This window comes from Panicum hallii, chromosome 5 (genome assembly GCF_002211085.1).
Source record: "Panicum hallii strain FIL2 chromosome 5, PHallii_v3.1, whole genome shotgun sequence".
In the NCBI taxonomy this organism is placed as follows: domain Eukaryota; kingdom Viridiplantae; phylum Streptophyta; class Magnoliopsida; order Poales; family Poaceae; genus Panicum; species Panicum hallii.
Window position 1 is genome coordinate 19,791,446 of NC_038046.1, and position 21,553 is coordinate 19,812,998.

Sequence of the window (21,553 nt, forward strand, 5' to 3'; positions counted from 1 at the left end):
CATCAACGCGTGATTCATTAAGAGTGTCAAATGAATGTATACCGCAAAAGTCACGTGAACTTGCATTTATGTACCTTTGTGGTAGGACAAAATATTATGTACAATTGTGGTGGTGCTCTCCATTCTAGCACTCTTTATGATTTATATAGGCTAGTGGATTTCTTTCAAAATATCTACCTGCTAATACATTCACTTTACATTACACAGAACTGTACAAGCTCTTAAATATATTCCTCATAGGAACTAAAGAAAAACATTGCTGAGATTATCTCCCACTTAAGTAAGATCGAGACGAGCCTGACAGTGAAGGAGCAGAATTTGTGGACAACAATCGTGAATGCTCCCCTTCTTGCATGTTCTCGACAGGCTCGACATTCAGAAATGGAGGATCACTTAAGACAATCTCCAAATCATTCCTGTGGTTTCTTAGCAACTCCACCACCTTCCCCATTGTAGGCCTGTCATCAGGATTTGCTTGGGTGCATAGCAGTCCAATCTGCAGTATATGCATGACCTCATCCCTGATATTGTCTTCATAGATGCTTCGATCAACAATCATCTCAATTGTGTTGTCCTTGTAGTGTTTCCATACCTTGAATTTATAAAAGGTATTCATATTAAATACGTTATATGATAGTATCTTAGTGGCTGACTGGAACTTGACATGGTCAGGTAATAAAACTGTAAAAGGTCTACTTAGTGTACTCACTCATAAAATCAATCATGATCATGTTAGACTAAAATTAAGCACCATATTCTCTGGACAATAGGTTATGTGATCAAGAAATCTTTGCAGTTGGTCAGCAACTCTGTCTAAGTAATTTTTTCTCTCATGCTTATGCTCACTTATAGATTGCATTGCATGTATTAATCATTTCCTAGTTGTATAGGGATTTACTAGGGCTTCGTACAATTTTTTTTTGAGCCGATCACTTTATCTTGAAGAGTGTTTCTAAGGTTAACTACATCCGTACTCCTCTTTCCTTCAACAGAGATGCAAATTTGAATGCTTCGAGCAAAGTGCACCTTAATCTGGAAATCCATGTTTAGAACTTCCATTTCTGAAAATGATTCCTGAGACACAGCACTATCAAAATGATTTAAGCATAACAACTAGGACAAGTGATATTTCAGCCAAGATTTTTCGTTTTTCCTACTGAAATATATCAATGAACATACTAGTACCTGCTCTACAGTCTCAGTTTTTAACAATATATGCCCAGGGGCAGATCAAGGATTTTATTACACCTAGGACTAGATTAATGTATCTGAGACTAGATTCTACAATTCTTTGAACTTATCTTCAAATTTAATGAAGTTTTCATAGAGCGAAACTGTAACATCCCGAATTTTTCCCGGAACGTTGTCAATGTGCAAAAATGTGAATTTTCAAAAACTTTTCATGTATGTACCTTAGCTAGTTCCAAATAGTAGTATAAGTTCCCTCCATTTCGAAATCGTAGCAAATTCAACGTAACTTTATTTAAACCAAGAACCATTAAGTTGTTAGTGTGATTATTTGAAGTCCCTTGGATCTAACTACAATTTATCTTGTTTGAATTTGTTGATTGGATTTTACATGAAATGCTTCCAAAACTTGTTTGATTCAATCGAGTGGAATTTGAATTTGAACGGGCCATTCAAATTCAAATTCAAACCCTAATCACCTTAACCACCCTGGGCCGAGCCGCACCGGATCTGGCAGCCCCACCAGATCCGGTGGGAGACCGACAAGCGGGTCCCACCTGTCGGGGAAAGCGTGGGGCACTGCCCCCTGGCCCTGTGTCGTCACAGAGAGAGAGAGAGAGAGAGAGGGGGGTGGACCGTGGGCCGGCCTACATGCCCAGCCAGCCCAAGAACCGAGCCGGCCTGCTGAGCCGTAGGCCGAGCTGACCCGTGAAGCCAAGCCGAGCCTGGTTGGGCCTTGAGCTGGCCCAACACCCTTTGGGCCCAGAACCGAGCCGGGCCCTTTTCCTTTTCTTTTACTTTTACCCGGCCTGACCAAGGGCCCCACCTATCAGCCTCATGGTGAGGCTGACCAGTGGGACCCATTGACCCCTTGACCCGTTGACCGGTCAGCGTTGACCGGTCATTGCTGATGTCAGCAGGGCCCATTGCTGATGTCAGCAGGTACTGACCCCACCAGTGACGTCATGCTGACGTCAGCATGACACGTGGCACGCTTTGGTGCTGCCGCGTATCACTGCTGAATGTTTTCTTTTCCGAAATTCTTTTATTAATTTCAGAAATAGGTTTTTTCTTAGAAAATTCATAATAAATCAACCAGACCTCCAAAAATTATGAAACCAATTTCATAATTCTTCTAAAATCATGATCTACCTGTTGGAGTAGGTTTGGTGGTGATTTGGAACTTATTTGGAGAGTTTTGTGCGTTTTTGCACTTTGGTCCTTGCCCTTACTCGTATTTACGAATAGGACCCGACTACAAGGAGTTGACCGACGGCCAGGACTACCCGGAAGCTCAGGAGGACTTCGAAGAGACGCCAGGTTCACGCCCATCTACGATCTGAATACCTATTAGGCATTTCTTGCTAGATATGCTATCGCCACTTGTGCAATTTTATCGAGATGAACCTGCATAGCCTATCTTATTTACCTGTATACCTTGCAATCCTATCACACTTGTTTAATATATGAATGCCTTGCCGTACCTTGGATGTGTAAGTGTGGGAGTGAATGGATAGTCTTGGCGTGAGTGGAGATACACTATTCAGGAGTTGGTGTTTAGGGCTTTTAGCCGGGAGTGGGTGAACTTAACTCGATCAAGGATCGAGGGCTTGGGGTGTGTATCTTGGCATGCCCTACGGAGTACCTGTGGCGGGTACAATTTTGTTGGTTACACGGTTGAGGTGTTGGGGCACCCGTCAAGGGTGCAGTGGCGGACCACCGTGGTGGAGACGCATATGGCGAAGATGCCCGCTTCGGCAGTTAAGGACCGGTGAGAGTAACTATGACTTGTGGGAATATGTTAAGTGTGTACACCACTTACCCACTATGAGGGTGGGCCCGGTCCGAGGCTAGCAAGTGTGGTACCAAGCCGGTAGGAGGATCGAGTATCGGTGCAGGGGAAGGAGGTGCTGACCTCACGTTCCCAGAGACGCGTAGGAGGCTTAATAGTCCCGGGGCGACCTCTTGTGAGAGGATGCGCCCAAGACCTGGGAAAGCCGGATGGAGCCGTGGCTCCTAGTCCTGTTCCAGTAGACAGGTGTTTTGTCTAGTTAGTCGGCTGATCTCCGACTGGTGTCGATTTGAGTGGGTCCAGGTGTACAACCCCTGCAGGGTGAAATCTATGCGTATAGCCGCGTCCTCGGTCATGGACATCCCTACTCTTCTGTTGCTCTTATTAGTTAGTGTTACTCATGATTTCTACCTCCCTCTAGAATGACTTCCTACCAGGGGGCTGTTGAGATGCGAGGAGAGGGAGTCCTCGCATCGAATTGGTGGTATGGAAGGTGTGCGTTGACCGGGAGTTCGGAATGCCGGGAGGGCCCGAGTCGAGGATGGAAGAAGATATGTATACTTAGATATGTTGTTGCATGCATAGGAAACCACAGCTTTACCCCTTGAACTTTGTTATACCCTTAGTATAGTCCACTATAAAGCTTGCATTCGGATGGTGACGTGAACCTATCCCATACCTTGGGGATAGCCTGGTACGATGCAGGATCCGATCCGGAATTCGACCCCAATGATGACGGTTGGTACGATTGAAGCCCGTGCTACACTCGAGTTGCCTGTGGAGGAGGTTCCAAGAGACGAAGGACGGCCCGAGACCTAGCTACTGCTTACGTTTTCTGCTTGGAATCGCTCTAGCCGAGAGGCTTGTAATAAATTTCCGTACTACAAATCCCATGGATTTATGTAATAATTAAACCCATATTTGACCTTATGAGGAGTATGGCTATGATATTATGCCTGGAATGAGTTCTGTATGTGATAGCACTCGATCCAGGGACTATCACAGTGATACAGGGAGTCGGATTCCTCGATTTGGGAACCCGGTTCGTTTCAGAAACCTAAGGCAATAGCCCTATTTTTTTCAAACACGCAGGAGAGTTGCATATCATTATATTAAGAAGAAAGGCAATAGTCCTAGTTGCCATAGCTCCGCCGCTGTACATGTCACTATGCCAGTATGAAGCTGCTATGATACAACTCTTTTGTCCAGATCATTATTATCCATTTTTTCGAATCATTAGATTTTGAAAGAACTTCAACATGTTTTTAGAATTAAATAGACCATTAGATTGATTGATTACTGGCACGGTTTTGGAAACATACAGACCCAGTGTCGAGCATATGATTACAGAACTATGAGAACAGACATCAAGCAATTTCAAGAGTGAGGTTAGTAAGATCACAGTAGTACCTTCGTTAACAAGACCTGTCCTCCATGTGAACCATTTGAGCTGCTACATCTTTTCCCTGTTACAATCTCGAGAACAAGAACACCATAGCTGAAGACATCAGCCTTCTCTGTCAGATGACCATGCACTATGTATTCAGGAGCCATGTAGCCTCTGCAAGAAACTTTGTCTGTGAGTTTAAAATCTCAGATTGCACTGTTGCCAGACAGGACAATGAAATGAATAATTCTGTGAGATCCTTGGCTGTAAATATGAAAAAAGGATCTTACAGTGTTCCGGCAACACCAGTAGTAAGATGAGTAACATCTTCTCCAAAAGCTCTTGCAAGGCCAAAATCTGTTATTTTGGGCTTCAACTTATCGTCCAACAGAATATTACTAGCTTTGATGTCTCGGTGGATAATCCGTGTTTCTGACTCCTCATGGAGATAAGAAAGTCCCTCGGCAACTCCTTGAATGATATCGACCCTGAGATCCCAGGTTAAATTTCTTCTACGACTTGTATCTGAGAGAATGATACAAGATAATTAGTTATTGTAATTTTGAAATGCCACTGTAATCTTCTATAGAAAACAGCAAAAGTAGAAGATCGTGTTCTAAGCAGAACATAAAACGATCAGACGAATTATTTTATGTCAAAACATGAAGTAGAAAAGCTTATTCAAATATGAATTATGCTATCTAATTATTTTATTTTTTAATATTAATAAACGAAGAAGGATAGCTTCCAAGTCAGCTAGCAATAGCTTCTGTAGCTTTTCCTGGACCTTGCCACGGAAGTCACAATTTAGAAGATTGGCAAGAAGAGACTTTGTAGGCAGACAAGTCAATCGTGAGTGAAATCTATTATTACATGGGTGATAAGAATGACAAGATTCCCCTGTTATAGAACCATCCAACAAGATACTACTGAAAATAATTTTGACCCACGAAATGAAAAATTCTAAGCCAATGCTAGCCATTTTTTATCATATTTTGGCACTCTTCGAAGAATGGTACCCAAAAATAAATAGAAAAAAATAGTGACTGACAGCACCACTTGTGGTCTTACCAAAAAAGAAGAGATCAAGGCTCTTGTTGAAGTAGTATTCATAAACAAGTAAACTCTCTGGACCATTCATGCTGCAGCCAAGCAACCTAACTAGATTCTTATGACGAACTTGACTTATTAGGTCAACTTCATTGAAAAACTGATCAACCCATTGCCGCGTATTTAGGAATAGTCTCTTGACAGCTACTTCCTTACCATCCAGAAGAACAGCCTACAGATTTGGGATCAATATGTGTTCATGTTTCATTTTTAATCCATTGCTGGCAAAATCAAACTAAGATTCAGTTTAGGTACACTTTTTTTACCTTGTATACAGCTCCACAGCTTCCTTGACCAAGTTTGTTTGATGGATCAAAATAATTTGTTGCTTTTCTTAACTCCTCATATTTGAAATTCAAACTAGACTGTGCAATTCTCACAGGGAGTCCATCTCCATACATATCTGTAGTCCGTTACAAATATATCAGATATATCAAGAAGAAAATCAACTGAAGAGTGAAGACCAAACATTTTTAAATCTGAAACTGACCTATAAATGAGTTGCATCCATTTTTTCTCCTGAGAATTCTTTTCTTCCATGCCAGAAAAGCAATAATGAGGACAACTGCAAAAACACCAAGAAAGGAACCCACCAATATCCAAATGACACCATTGTTTCCTGCATATTGAAGATAGGCGATTTTCAGCAAAACAAAAAAAAAACAAAAGGATGAAAGGAACAGCAGCACAATAAGGTTAGGAGGGCACTGTTGTGCTGTGTCATTAGTCAAATCAAGAAAATGTCAAGAAAAAAGTATCAACAAGATAAACAAGAACTGTTCATGGGTGAGAAACTGTCCATTTTTCTTTATCAAAAGAAAATGAGGGTTTCACTTTGGTCAATGGACAGACAATGGTATGTAATGTAACAACACTATTCAATACATTAAACATACGCACTGACGCTGTAGTAACTTTGTTGGCTTTCTTTCTAGCTCAGCATAACCACCTAAACTATTGTTTCAACAGAGACACTGCTTAATGCCTTCACGGTACCAGTGAGAAAACCAGCAAATGCTTTGGTCAAAGGTGATCCAAAACAGGTCTGTTAGCTGCTGGTTTTGATAACATTCCCTGAATTCTAGTAGACATAAAAAGTGAAACATCTTTGGGTTTAGTTATTCCTATAATTGCAGTCAACAAAGTGAGGTTGACTAACCATGGTGGAAACAAGCATTTCTTCCGCTTAATATATTTCAATGGGCCATACAGAATAACGTGATCGTCCTTGAACTTTCAAATGAACCAATTTAGTTCTCAAACTTTTCATTTAGGCTCAGTTTGATCTTTAGGGTGATGTGGCATGCTTATGAGGCATGCCAAGTCATATCAGAGTATATGTAAGGTTCTAGACATGTTACCAATTCCAACAGCAGTATCAACTCAAGTGGTATACTAACTCATAATTCATTAACATAGATAAAATAAATTACTAATGATCTTATGTCTATGAATAAAAGGTTTACGCTTTTGTTTGTTCGTACATTCTCATTATTTGTTGAACCATATTTTCTGCGAGACATCGAATGTGAGGAAAAATTAGAGGTAAACGAGTCTATTTATGACTATTGTCTCACTTTTACATCACCAATTGTTGACTAGGCATGCCACATAGGACCAAGCATGAAATTGAGCTCAAATAGAAAGTTTGAGGATGAAATTGGTCAATTTTATAGTTGAGGGACGAATTTGAGCCTAAGGCAAAAGTTGAGGGATTAAATTGGCTATTTTACCTAGTCAAAATTGGGCGGCATTGAATTGAATTCGGCAACACTCGTCAGACGTGAAAAGGTCAAGAAAGTATCTCCTCGGGAGGAGCAATTCTAAGTGTACCCTAGCAGAGCAGAGCAGCCAAACCATTGAACAATGTGGTTTGCAGATTTGAATTGTCGTACCTGACGAGCCCGAGCCCGAGCCCGTATGATAACTTTGTTAGCTTTGTTTCTAGCTCAGTGTGTAATTAAAAATGTTTCAACAGAGACATTGCCTAACATGTCTAGCTGGTTTTGATAACATTCCCTACAGTCTAGTAGACGCCAAAAGTGAAACATCTCTGGATTTATCCATACCAACACTTGCAGTCAAGAAAGTGCGGTTGACTAACCGCGATTTGAACAAGCATTCCTTCAATTTATTTCAACGGGACTTAAAGAATAACACGATCAGCCGCTGAAGAAAGTCAAAATTGAGTAGCATCGAATTGAATTCGGCAACACTGGGGCGTGAAAAGGTCAAGAAAGTATCCCCTGAAGAGGAGCAATTGCAAGCATACCGTAGCAGAGCAGCCAAACCATTGAATAAAGTGGTTTGCGGATTTGAATGGTCGTACCTGACGAACCCGAGCCCGCCGTGGCGTTGACATTCCAGAAGAGCCGCATGGAGTAGCGGATGTAACAGCCGGCGAAGAGCGCGCGGCCCTCCGTCGCCGGCGCGCACGTCGCCACGGCGCCGGACGCGGCGCGGAGGCACTGGGCGCACGCGGTGTCGTTGAGGCTCTCCCAGCACTGCGCGAGCGCGAACGCCGTGGCGCCACCAGACGCCGCCGACCCGGCCCCGAAACCCAGGCTCCCCGGCGCCGCGGCGGCCGTGGTGACGTTCGCCAGCGCGGCGCGCACGGCGGCACCGAACGCCAGCGGACCGGCGGCGCCCGTGTAGTTCCCTCCCTCCGCGGCGGAGCCGCAGACGGCGGTGTCCGCGGCGGCGTCGAGGGCCTCCCCGAAGAATGAGTAGTTGCCGTACCTCCCGAAGCAGCCGTCGAGGTAGAGCCGCCCCCCGACCCGCGGGTAGCACTTGGGGAGCAGCGAGCGCACCTCGGCGAAGCAGAGCTTGCAGTCGACGGGGGAGAGGTCGCGCAGGCACTGGCCGAGGCCGAAGACGGTGTTGGGGCCCCGCGAGCCGACGGCGGAGGTGCCGAAGCCGTGCGCGCTGACGTTGGTGTTGAGGTCGTCCATGGCGGGCACGAAGTTGTCGGCCAGCGCGGAGCCGGAGACGGCCGTGCCGGGCGCGCAGGCCTGCCCCGCCACGGACGCGCGCGGGTCGGCCGACGCCGCGGGGCAGAGCACGAGGAGGATGGCGAGGGCGAGCGGGAGCGGGAGCGCGAGGCTGGGTTCGGGCAGCGGCGCCATGGCTCGAAACGGGACGGTTGGTCGCGGACGCGGCGTGCCGGGTGGGTGCGGAACGGCGCGGGGAGGTCTTTATGGGAGGAGGAGGAGACGGGAGTGCTGGCTGGGCTCGGGCGCGACCGGACCTGGACCGCCGGAATGGACGGGGGCCGCCGGGCGGGTACGGTGAGGTTGGTTAGTGGGAGTTGGACACGTCAATGAGTCGTCCAGGGCGCGGGCGAGCTGAGTTCCTGAGTTGGAGAGGTGGATGTGGATGTCGCGTCGCCGTCGCGCGCGGCGGCTGGGGGAGGACAGGAGCGCGGCGCAGAAAGTCCTCCGGGCGGCGACGCTAGGTGGGGTGAACGTGATCGAACGCATCGGCGGCGGCGGCGTGCCGTTGCCGACCAGCGCGAGCGCGCCGGGCCAATTAATGAACCACGGCTGCGAGGGGGCGCGCCCGTCGCCACCGTGACGGCGTGAGTGCGGGTCCACCGTACCGGCCGCCGTGACTGGGTCTCCAATACCACGGAGTATTTGCGCCCCAGCGTGCCAGTGTGCGTTGGAGTACAAGCACTGGCAGCGCAGGTCACGTGGCAAAAGAATTTCCGCGGCACCCGATCCGTACGCGCTTATGATTGGAGCGCGCCTCCGTGGCGCTGGGCGGGGAGCCTCGCCGCCGGTGTGCCACGCCGGCCGCCGACCTCACCAACCGCTGGCCGCAGCCGCTGTCCGCGCGCGCGCCACCTGTAGCGTAGGTCATCCAACGTCTACCCAAGGAGGAGGAGGAGCTCAAGGCTCGGGCACGTCTAGTTCCGTGCATCCCTGCGAGCCACGCTGCTGGAGTAGGAATGGCATCTGCCGATCATCGACACGTAAAGCTGGTGTAGCACGTACACGTATTGATGTATAGGGTTCAAAATTTATATAAAAAACGAGGCATTCTAAGATATTTTGGAAAGTAACCGACCATAAAATTAGTAAAATAACGATCAAACAAGGCATTAAATAGAGATATATACGTCCTCTTCATATCTTCTTAATCTATCATAAAAATATTAGAATACCCTACGTTACATGATGGAGGGAATAACTGTTTAGAGCATCTCCAGCATATGAATTTTGAGATGCTCTGAAGCGTCAGAGAAAGATTCCCAATTGCCATAGGTTAGAAATCAGGGTGTTACGAAGCACCACCTTAATATGTCATAAAATGATATTTTTTATTTATTGATCTTGCAAATAGCTGTTACACCCGTGAGCATCAGCTTGCAATTATAAAATATACATACAAATCTACACATCCAAATAGTCACAGTTTGGAGCCAATCGAACCACCATCTGTCGGTGTTTTACTGCCTGCCCACCGAGGGGTATACCTGAGGTGGTGAGTTTTAGGTAGGGTGTTGCCGAGATTAGGAACTCGAAGGTGCAAGCAACACGAGGTTTAGATAGGTTCGGGCCGCAATATGCGTAATACCCTACGTCCTGTTTGGTGGTTTATATTGCTTTGGGTGTTGATGTGTTTTGAGGGGGTCTCTGCCCGCCCTTATATATCCGGGAGGATAGGGTTACATGAATCCTACTCTGACACTAGCTTAGAAATCTTACTCGAATACAACTTGTCGGAGGAATTCTCCAGCCGGGTGGCGGAAAGCACCCGCCTAATCCTAGCTAAGGATGGGTTTGGAGGAGAATTAGGAGCGCTCGATCGGTGGACAGATGAATGCAGGAAGGACACGAAGATTTAGAGTGGTTCGGGCCGCCGGAGCGTAATACCCTACGTCCACTTTGGTGTTGTATTGGCTGCGTGAGTCTGAATGGAAAGCAGCATAAGCTTGTGTGTGTGCAACCTGGAACTTCTAACGAGTGCACTCTCCCTTTTATAGCCCAAGGGGAGTGCTTACATTGAGCCGGACCCCGACAGGTGGGCCTGACCAACAGGAGCCTGTTCTACGAGAGTTACGGAGGTCATCTCCTCGAGCTCCTCTCCGTAGTCCTCTTCGACCGAGAAGTTGATGTGCGTATCCACAGCCAGGATATGGCCGTGTAAATTAAAAGTTGATGAGCTATTCTGTGATGTGAACTCGCCTTCGTGCGAGATAAACCTGCTTCGATCCTGCTGAACCGTGGTTGTATCGGGCGGAGACCCGACAGACCAAAGGATTGTTCCGTTTGAAGTGCGTTAAGCTGTTTGAATTATACCAGCTGTGGCAGAACCGCTTGAATTATTCCGGCTCAAGTGCGCTATTGACCGCCGTACAAACTGCAAACAGCTTAACGCACTTCAAACGGAACAATCCTTTGGTCTGTCGGGTCTCCGCCCGATACAACCACGGTTCAGCAGGATCGAAGCAGGTTTATCTCGCACGAAGGCGAGTTCACATCACAGAATAGCTCATCAACTTTTAATTTACAACCATACAACATTATTACATCCGAGTTTCAAAGATAAGTAAACTTATACATGACTATGTTTAACTGACAAGCATAACAGCTTGTCCAACACACAGTGGAAGAAAAAGTTTTACGCGACTACAGACGTCGCGAAGGCAAACACCAAGCCTAGCCCAGGGCCTGGTGTCACTCTGGAAGGTCAGTGCCGGCCGGGGACGGGTCCCACTCCACGGACCAGCCAAACGGAACGGACGTTGGCCACCCAAGGTTGTCCGTGGGGTTCTCGTAGGATATACCTGAAACAGACATTGGCAAGGCTGAGTATTCTAATACTCAGCAAGGCTTACCCGGGATTGGGTATACTTAGCCCGTAACTAGACTCATGGAGGCTTTGTAAGGCTTTGGGTTTATTTTTAGCTGAAAAGCAACAAAGAGTATGAGCTACTTTCAAATTTTAGCTTTCATCTTCTAGTTGAGTAATTATTCTAGATTAGCTCCTACACTAAGCAAGCAAGGTAGTGATTATCATCCATCAAGATTATCTATCATTAGTTTCTCTTCTTACTCAATGTGGCAGAAGGGATAAGCAATCTCAAGCTTCGTGAGAGGCGGACGATTCGAATCGAATTTAACCTTGCAAGGTAAACCTAACTCACACGCTTGGAATACCAACAGGGCGTTCCAAAGCAACCGTTTCCCTCATATTCCGGGTTGTGGATCAGGGCCACCACAAGCGACTGCAGGACCGTACGCACACCCTATATGTGCAGGACATACGTCTGTAGCGCGACTACAAAACCCGTATTCCTGTCTGCCATGCAGAACGTACTCCCACACGTCGGTGCGTGTAAACATAAAATAAAAGTCGAGTGGTGGAAGCGCGTCCACTTGCCGGGCCAATCGGGTACTAGGCTTACCGCTTACCATATTTCGCGGCATGTGGCTAGTACTTTCAAAAGCTTAGCCACCACTACCATACATTTCGGCCTTAAAACTTTTATCGAAACAGACAGGGTAAAACCTCAGGTCATGATACAACACATGACCCTGTCCGTCATCCTTATAGTGGTTGCAGAAATGTAAACATGCAACTCCTATATCGCGCGAGTGACAGGAAATCACCCGACTTCTACCGGTCCTATTAGCAAAGCATCTAACCGGTAAGGACTCGGGATGCATTACATTGGATTCCTAGGATTCATGCAACTAGGGTTTCACTTCGATTCCTAGACTTAATGCAGAATATAATATAGATAGGTATAGATTGCAGTGTAAAAGAGATAGTGGGATATGTCCGGGGCTTGCCTTCCGGAGTGGGGGTGAGGGTAGGAGTGTCAGAGGTTTCCGAACTCGGGTTCGGGGCTTCAGTTGGTCCTTCGACGACTTGCGCTGGATCTTCTGGAAAGCCTTGGTCTTGTCCTAAGACCAGTTCGTAATCTCCGTCGTCGAGTGTCGTTGATTCTATATGAAATGCAATAAGTTAATAAGATGAAATTTAAATTTAGAAATCCACATTTCAAATATTATAACTCATTCAATTAACACCCAAACATGCATAAATAAAGAGGGTTTAGATTTGAAATATTATTTATGGTAGAATTTATTGTAATAAGAACTAAAATATTTAAATTAAATTTGAAATGAACCAAAATTTGAATTAAAAACTTCTAAATAAAAGATTATAAAAATTTGATTATAAAATATCACATTAGAGATTAATATTGGTGTTAATTTAGAAGAGGTTATATAATAGGTTTATTTAATATTTCAAATTTGAAAGTTCAAATAAGAGGAGTTAAATTTAAATCAAGTTTAAGTTTGCAACTTTACACAAGTTAACTAGAGTTCATAAAACATTCATGCTATATTTTAGAAAAACAAAAGAACATGAAATAACAAGGTTGGGTGTATTTTACCCTTTAACTTTAGATTTAAAATACAGGTAAAAATATTTTATTTCAAACTAAACTCTATTAACAAAAGTCATAGAGTTTGAAATCTAGTTTCTAACAAAACTAGTTTTGCTATTTTTGGATTTTTCTGTGATTTGTTATGAATTTTACAAGACAGGGAATCACATTCACATGAAATAATAGAAGCCTAAGGGGGGGGGGTCTCGAATATTTGCACTGGGGTCCCTGCGAGATATGCTCTTCTCACAAATAGGCCCTTGCCCGGCCTCGACACGGCTGGAGGCTCGGCCTCCGGCGCGTTCTCACCGGCGGCGAGGTCGCCGGCGGTGAGGGACCGGTCAAGCACGACCAGGGGAAAGAGGCAAACACATAGGACAAGGCGGGGTCCAACGGACAGAGGGGAAATCCGGCCGACGACGAGAAGGGGCGGCGGCCGCGGCGGCGCAATGCCGTTCCCGGCGAACGACCGGCGAACATGGAGACCTAAAGCACGCACGAGCAACGCTGGAGCACGGGGGAACTATTTCCATACTTGGCTGGGTCGGGGAGGCGGCGAGACGAGCGGTCGACGGCAGAGCTGAGCTCGGCGGCGCCAATGGAGGGGCGGCTCGGGGTGGAGCAATTCCGGCGGGAGAAAAGGTCGGGACTGGACGGGATCAGGATGTAGAGCAAGGGGAGGAGGTGGGGAGACTCTGGGTCAGCGGGATTTGAGCGAGGTGGAGTGGTTGCGGTGTATGCCGGTGAGAGAAGCGGACGGCTCCGGTGACACAGGGAAGAAGAAAAGGGGAGAGACAACCGTGGGCCGGGGTTTGGTGAGCAATTGAGCGAGGGAAAACGAGCAGTGTAGAGTTGCGGATCTCACTGAGTAGAAGAGAGGGAAGGATAAGGCAAGCGGGTGGAGAAATTGCGGCGGCGGCCGGCACTCCGGCGTGCAGTGCTGGCAGCCGGGGAAGAATCGTGGCGCTCGGGTGGGGTGCCAGCAGCAGGAGGCTAGGGCGGTGAGGAGCAGGAAGGCGACGCGTGGGCGGGGAGAGCAGAAGGTGGCCGGCGGTGAGCTGGGGCGGCGCATTACGCCGGCGGCAGAGGCGCCTGAGGAAGAAAGGGGATGAACTGATTTATGGACTGATCTACAAAATCAGAGAAAGGCAGGGGCCTTACTGTAAAGGGCTTGCAACTTTTAAACCAATGCTCAAATGAAGATGGTCCAAAAAGCAAAAGTGCATGGTTTTTCAAACCCAAGCGAGCGCCTGCGCCCCGCGTGCCCCGCGCCAGCGACGCCTGCCGCCTGCTCCCGCTCTGCGCTTCCGCCTGCGCTCGCCCGCACCTAGGCCCGCCAGCTGCGCGTCCCCCGCCGTGAGCTGCGCCGCCTGGCGCTCCACGCGCTCCCTCCTCCTGGGCCGCCCCGCGCGCGCTTGGGCCGCGCGTCTGCGCCCACGCCGGGCCGCCGCTCCTCCCGCGGCCGGCTGCCCGAGCCCGCGCGCTCGCTCCTCCGCATGACGCCAGGCGCCGGCGTGGCAGCTAGGCGTGCGCACGGCCGGAGCTGCTTGCTCCTCTGAGTTTTTCCCCCACCGACAAGAACCTCCTGTTGGCCTTCCTCCTCACCTTCTGACCCTTCAAACGGACTCCTGGTGTGCCGCTCGAGCTCCCCGGCTGCCGGCATGGCTTGCTTCCACCGGGACCGACCTCCCCAAGCGCCTCCTCTGCTCTGTTTGCAGGTGAGGGACCTTGTGCAGCAATTAAGACAAGTTCAGGGTGTTTTCTGCAAAGTCTAGACCCATAGGAACAGTAGAGTTTGAGGACCTATATGTAAGAATGTTTGTTATTTCATGTGAGAAGCGCTGTTAACTTGTAAATTCAATAGGAAACAGTAGGAAATTCCAAAAATTGCAAAACCTGTTGTGTTAGAAACTAGATTTTAAGCTCTACAACTTCTATTAAATGAGTTTGTTATGAAATCAAATAGTTTTGAATCTATGTTAAATCTAAGATAAGAGCGTGTAATAACCATAGCTTCTGCATGTTAGCTTTGTTGACCCTGATTTTTGGGTATGCAATCCCTATAGATTAAGTATGAATTGATATAGAATTTTCAAACCTAAGTTTGTTTTGTAATTTAAATTCTTTTAAGTTGAGTAATTCAATTTGTTTAATAGTAGAATTAGCTAAGTCTAGTCTATTCAGTAAAGTCTATCTAATTAGATCTTTTGGTTAAAATCTTTTAAGTATACAATTGATTTGTGTTTAAATTTTCAAAACTTTATAACCCTAATTATCCAAGCTTCACATTCCAATTTGAATTTAATTTTAAACTTGAAATATTTTAATTCCTATTTTCAATTAAATCAATGCTATAATCATGAATTGAATGTAAATGATTCAGAGCTTAAGTTTCCTTTTTGTACCATGAGTTCTTGAGTGTTAACCTTTTGGATTGCAGCTAATTTTTTGAAATATAGCTTGTGTACCTCGTGTTTAGCCTTGTGTAAAAAAAAAAAATCTTCAAGTCTTTTCCTGCTTTTTAGCTATGGAATTTAAGTGCCTTTGTGTTGTATTGATGAAATGTTTGTTTGTAGATTTTAATCTTGCTAGGACCTTTTCTGTAAGCTATAACCCAAATCGGCACATGCCTAATCGGCACCCCTCAATCAGCACACCCAGATCAACACATCCGATCGGCACACTCCGATCGACTACACCTGATCGGCACCTTCCGATCGGCTATACCCCCAATCGGCATATCCCGATCAGCACATCCCGGCTTTTATCGATCACATACCTTTAGAATACACTTATCGACTACATACCTATCGGCTAATCTTGCCGAAAAGTAGTCGAGCTGTTGTACACAAATAGTTGTTTAAGTTAACACTTCAAGCATTTAATCGGCACGATGTAGCCGATATAGAAAACCCAAATCGGAAAACTAGTTGATGTCTTAACACATTTTGGCAAGAGCCGATGCACTCACGGACTAGATCCGACGATGCCCACATTATCAGCTAAAAGCAACTGATAAATACACCGGCACAGTACCACCGATGTCAAATCGACCAATCGGTTGAACGCAGCCGGTTCAGCACCTGATAATCGGCTGACAGCCGATTCACACCAGATCGGCCAGATCCGATCAACACTGTAGACAGCCTTCTGAAATAGCCAATACACACACAATCGGCAGCCGATGCCGATGCTCTGTAGATTATGGCTAGCCGATGGCCACACCTATCGACTAGGTACTCTGTCGAATTAAAGTGTGAATCGGCTAGGTGTGAACCTTTGTTAAATAACCGATTTATCTAAGTTTTCACGCTAGATCTTAGGATTCTTGCTTTAGGCTAATCCAAGCTGATTTCAGTTGTTTCCCATAGCGGTCAAATATGGCCGGTGAAATCCTTAGTTTTCCCATCCTTGTCCACACACTGTTATCAGCCGATTTATCGGCTGAGAGATCGGCTGTATACTTACCAATTACATACCCTCAACCACATCCTCTTTAGTCTAATTCCGCACTTATGGTCTTACCAACCTAGTTTAATATTAGTGTTCTGTTACACCTAATTCTTGAAATAGATTTAACTTAGATAACCCCATCAGCTGTACGGCACTCAATTGTTGTGTTGACGTAATCCAGCCGATGTAACCACATCTAATTACCTAGGATAACACTTAAGCATATCTCAATTAGGCACAGCCAGTGCAGAGTAGGACAATCAGCTACATAGCTGATATACCCCAGTAGATATAGGAAAACCTTAAGGATGGAAACCGGCTACACAGCTGATCCACCAATCAGCTGAGTACACTGAGACACAGACCGTACGGATACATAGTTCGACTAGTCTATTAATACACCATCGGCTAGTTACTCACATTAGTTAGCTAGCTATGCCGATACATCACTCGACTAATTCTACCCGATGTATAAATCGGCGAATGTGCCGTTACACTAAATCGGCTAGAAGGTCAAATCACCGATCGACTAGTTTTGCTAAAGCATAAATCCGCTATGCTGATACGCACGCGATCAGTTAAGTACGTCGATGCTCACACAGATTAGCTAGGACACAGCCGCTTTAGGAAACATTCCTCTACTAAAGTGATCGATGTTTTCATCGATCAATTAGAAAACCAGTGCACTTGTCAATCGGCTACCCAGACCAAAGTACACAACCTTGGATCAGTAAGATCGCACAGTAGACACGCCTCTGTTAGGCCCGACCAAAGCACGTCTATCGGCTAAACCTGATGCATCCTCATCGGTTAAGGTCAAGATCTATACACTAACTAATTAAATAACTGAACATACTACCTAATGAAGTTAATATGGATGTTTAGGGTAAACCCCCTGTTGCCTAACGAGACTAGTTAGTTTAGTTAATACTCGATAAATGACTGCCCAGTACAGGGTAGTTAGGTTGTTTGTCGAAATGTAATGTTCTTTTATTTGGATTGCAACTATATTGTGAATTGAAATAAAAGTGTATGCATTCATTGAACTCCATCTTGCATATCATATAGATTCGACCACTCTCGCCAACGGAAATTATCAGCTAATCCCGGAATCAGAAGGAGGTTGTTCTGAAGATTCCGAGAACTTCATCGCGGAATTATCTGAAGCCATGAACCAAAGTTCAGAAGATCTTAACTTTACTGACTTCAGCCCTACCAGCGAAGGCAAGCCCCGGACATAACCCCTACTTTATTACACTGCAACCTATATTATTTATGTCTATCTGTATGCATTAGGTTCTTAGGAGTTGTTTGGAAACTTTAGTTGCATAATTCCAGGAACCTATGTGTTGAACACTAGAACTTGAGTTCGACTAGCTGCTATGCTGATAGGACCGGTAGAAGTCGAGTGATTTCCTGTCACTCGCGCGATATAGGAGTTGTAATGTTTACATTCCTGTTATCACTATAAGGATGACGGACGGGAGTTATGAGGTATCATGGTTGAGATGATACCCCGTCTGTGTTGTGGAATTTGATAAGGTCGCAGTGTGTGGTAGCGGTGGTTAAGCGTTTGAAAGTACAAGCCACATGCCGTGAAATATGGTAAGCGGTAAGCCTAGTAGCCAATCGGCCCGAGGAGTGGACATACCTCCCACCACATGTATTTGCTTCTTTTGGTTACTTTGTTCGACGTGTAGGCATACGTGTTGCTGGGCAACCAGGAGTACGGGTTTTGTAGTCGCGCTACAGACGTACGTCCTGCACTTTGAAAGTGCGTATGACCTGCAGTCGCTTGTGGTGGATCTGATCCACGAGTCGGAATGAAAGGTAAACGGTTGCTTCGGAACGACCCTGTGGTGTTCCAAGCGTGTGAGTTAGGTTTACCTTGCAAGGTTGAATCTCGATTCAGGAATCGTCCGCCTCTCACGATGAATGAGACTGCTTGATCCCTTTACCACATAGAGTAACAAGAGCAACTATGTGATTAATCAAGATGATGTTTGATTAAAGATTCTACCCTATTTGAATAGTTATAGGTGCTTACCTAGAATGGATAATCAACTAGAACCTGAAAGCTAAAAGTTAAAATTAAGGACCTACTCGTTATTGCTTTTCAGCTAAAAATAAACCCAGAAGCCTTGAAAAGCTTTCATGAGTCTAGTTATTGGCTAAGGTATACCCAATTCCGGGTAAGTCTTGCTGAGTATTAGTATACTCAGCCTTGCTAGTTATATGTTTTGCAGATAATGTCTGGAAGACCCTACTCTTCCCTTGCCTCGGCCCTGTGCTCTCCCAGAAGGTTGGTCCGAGGAGTGGGATCCGTCCTCGGCCAACATTGATGATACTGAGTGATGTCATGCCTAGGCTTAGCATGACATCCGTCTTGTCGACGTGCTGTAGATCATCGCGTATGTTTTCCGCTGCTAAAAATTCATAGCTTAAACAGTTTGTATTGTTTTCTCTAAATTTGAAATTTTGTACTACTTTTATAAACTCTTGTAATGTAATTTCCTATAATGTAAATTATGATGGTGATTGTATCTCTGGACTCACCTTCGTGTGAGGTAACCTTATTTGATCCTGTGTATCGGTGGTTTATCGGGACGTTACCCGACAGGCCAAGGGATTATACCGTTTGAAGTACGTCGGAGCCCTTTGGAGTGGACTCGCGTACTTGAGCCGGTATAATTCAGGTTGGTTCTGCCACAGCTGGTCCTATATCCTTAAGCGAGGATCAAAAGTTAGGACACTAGTAAGGTTGCATAAGAAGAGATTGCAGTGGGGTTGCGTCACATATACCTAGTCACCAGTGCTACATTTCATAAGATGTATGTTTCAAGTGGAAAAGTGTGATAAACCACCGATACACAGTACTCAGCCTAAGTGCTCAATACTCAGCCTAAGTCAAAACCTACAAGTTTTATGTTGTAATCTTGATTGAAAGTCTTGAATTGTGGTCTAGGTTGAATGTTAGGGAATGAATGCTTTGTTTGTACCTTATATTGTATGCATGTGTTATAGTTGGAAGGTAAAGTATAAGGTGTATGTTTGAAGTGGAGAAGTGTGGAAGTTAGTTAATCCTATCACCCTAGAGCTCATATCCCTGCCATCAAGACATTGTTCTCGTCTTGATTGCAACCTTCTTAAGACCCTTTTTCGTATAAGGATTCCTGTTAGTCCATGTGTATCTGCTGCTTAGCCAAAACATCTCGACAGCTATGCTTCAGTGTCAAGTTATCAACCCAACCACTAAGCATCCGTTTCCTTGAGTCGATGACGTCCCTGAGTAACAGCTGTCAGTCGATACTTCTACCATCGGCTGGTTAGCTGATATAGTTGTTACCTTTCTAGTATCGGCTATTGCCGATACAATTCTTTTGTTCTGTCCTACATCGATTTCACAGAGACGATGTATCGGAACGACACCCACAATCTTAGGGTTCTTGCTATCGGCCGATCCAAGCCGATTCTGGTCGTTTTCCATATCGGTTATGGCCGATCGATCCTTAGTTTTCCCATCTTCTTATCCACACACTTCTATCAGTCGATTTATCGACTGAGAGGTCGGCTTTATACTTATCAGTCACATACCCTTAACCACACTCCATTCGGCTATACGTCACTCAATAGTTGTGCTGACGTAGTCGAGCCGATGCAACCACACTTAGTTATCTAGAATAACCCTTAAGCACATCTCAGTTAGGACACGACTGCTTTAGGAATCATCCTTCTGCCAAAGTAGCCGATGTTTTCATCGATCATCTAGGAACCCGATGCACTCATCAATCAGCTAAACCCTCGTTGTTTCTAATCGGCTCTGTTATAATCTTCAACGAGTAGCCGATTCTAGTTGGTTGTCCCCCTAAAGCTCTGTCTAGGTTTAGCTCAGATCTTTTTGGTTGTTATGTGAATAGTGTGTTATATAAGTGCTGGATTGCAACTTTGCTGTAAAATAAAATAGTTTTGTGTGCACGCTTGAATGTAATGTTGCATTACATGTAGATACGACTACTTCGGCAACGTTACCTACGAGATCTCTCCGGAGTCTACGGAGGATGTTCCTGAAGTCCAAATTTTAGAGTAAACTGTGATACCAAAGTACGATATACTACACGACGTCAGTAAGGATGTCATGCTCGCCCTTGTATGACATCACTCGGAGGGGTCCGGGTTGGCCGGGGACGGGTCCCACTCCACGGACCAACTATCAGGCAGAGGGTAAGACCACGGTATAGGCAGGGCTTGATCAGCAGAAGCGTTACCTGAACAAAAGTTATAAAGCAAGGCTGAGTATTCTACTACTCAGCAAGGCTTACCCGGAATTGGGTATACTTAGCCCATAACTAGACTTATGAAAGCTTATAATGGTTCCGGGTTTAGTTTCAGCTGAAAAGCAACAAAGAGTAGATCCTTAATTTCAAGTTTTAGCTTTCAGATTCTAGACAATTTTCCATTCTATGTAAGCACCTATAACTAAGCAAGCATGGTATAATCTTTGGTCAAGCATCACCTTTGATAATCAAAAGATTGCTCTTATTACTCAATGTGACAAAGGAATTAAGCAGTCTCAATCATCGTGAGAAGCGGACGATTCGAATCAAATTTAACCTTGCAAGGTAAACCTAACACACACGCTTGGAACACCACAGGGTCGTCCCGAAGCAACCGTTTGCCTTTCATTCCGACTCATGGATCAGATCCACCGCAAGCGACTGCAGGTCATACGCACTTCCAAAGTGCAGGACGTACGTCTGTAGCGCGACTACAAAACCCGTATTCCTGGTTGCCCTTGCAACACGTATGCCTACACGTCGAACATAAGTAACCAAAAGAAGCAAGACGAGTGGTGGGAGGTATGTCCACTACTCGGGCCGATTGGCTACTAGGCTTACCGCTTACCATATTTCGCGGCATGTGGCTAGTACTTTCAAACGCTTAATCCCGATCACCACACGCTGCGACCTTATCAGTAGTTTCAACAACACAGACGGGGTATCACCTCAATCATGATACCTCACAAAACTCCCGTCCGTCATCCTTATAGTGATAACAGAAATGTAAGCATTACAACTCCTATGTCGCGCGAGTGACAGGAAATCACCCGACTTCTACCGGCCCTATTAGCAGAGCAGCTAGCCGGACTCAATACTAGTATTCATCACAGTGGATCCTAGGGGAATGCAACTAGGGTTTCAAGCAAATCCTGAGAACTTAA

The 21,553-nt window shown here is 45.6% G+C and overlaps 1 protein-coding gene across 1 annotated transcript; it reads right to left on the reverse strand.

The window, feature by feature from the left end:
• Positions 1-39: 39 nt before the first annotated feature.
• On the reverse strand, positions 40-8,895 carry LOC112893556 (cysteine-rich receptor-like protein kinase 2). The gene is made up of 7 exons (XM_025960950.1): positions 7,807-8,895; positions 5,968-6,096; positions 5,744-5,880; positions 5,439-5,649; positions 4,658-4,892; positions 4,391-4,541; positions 40-592 (listed from the first exon to the last, which is right to left on the reverse strand). Exons 1-7 carry the CDS (start codon positions 8,600-8,602, stop codon positions 266-268), a joined length of 1,986 nt encoding a protein of 661 aa, XP_025816735.1. The 5' UTR covers positions 8,603-8,895; the 3' UTR covers positions 40-265.
• Positions 8,896-21,553: the final 12,658 nt, after the last annotated feature.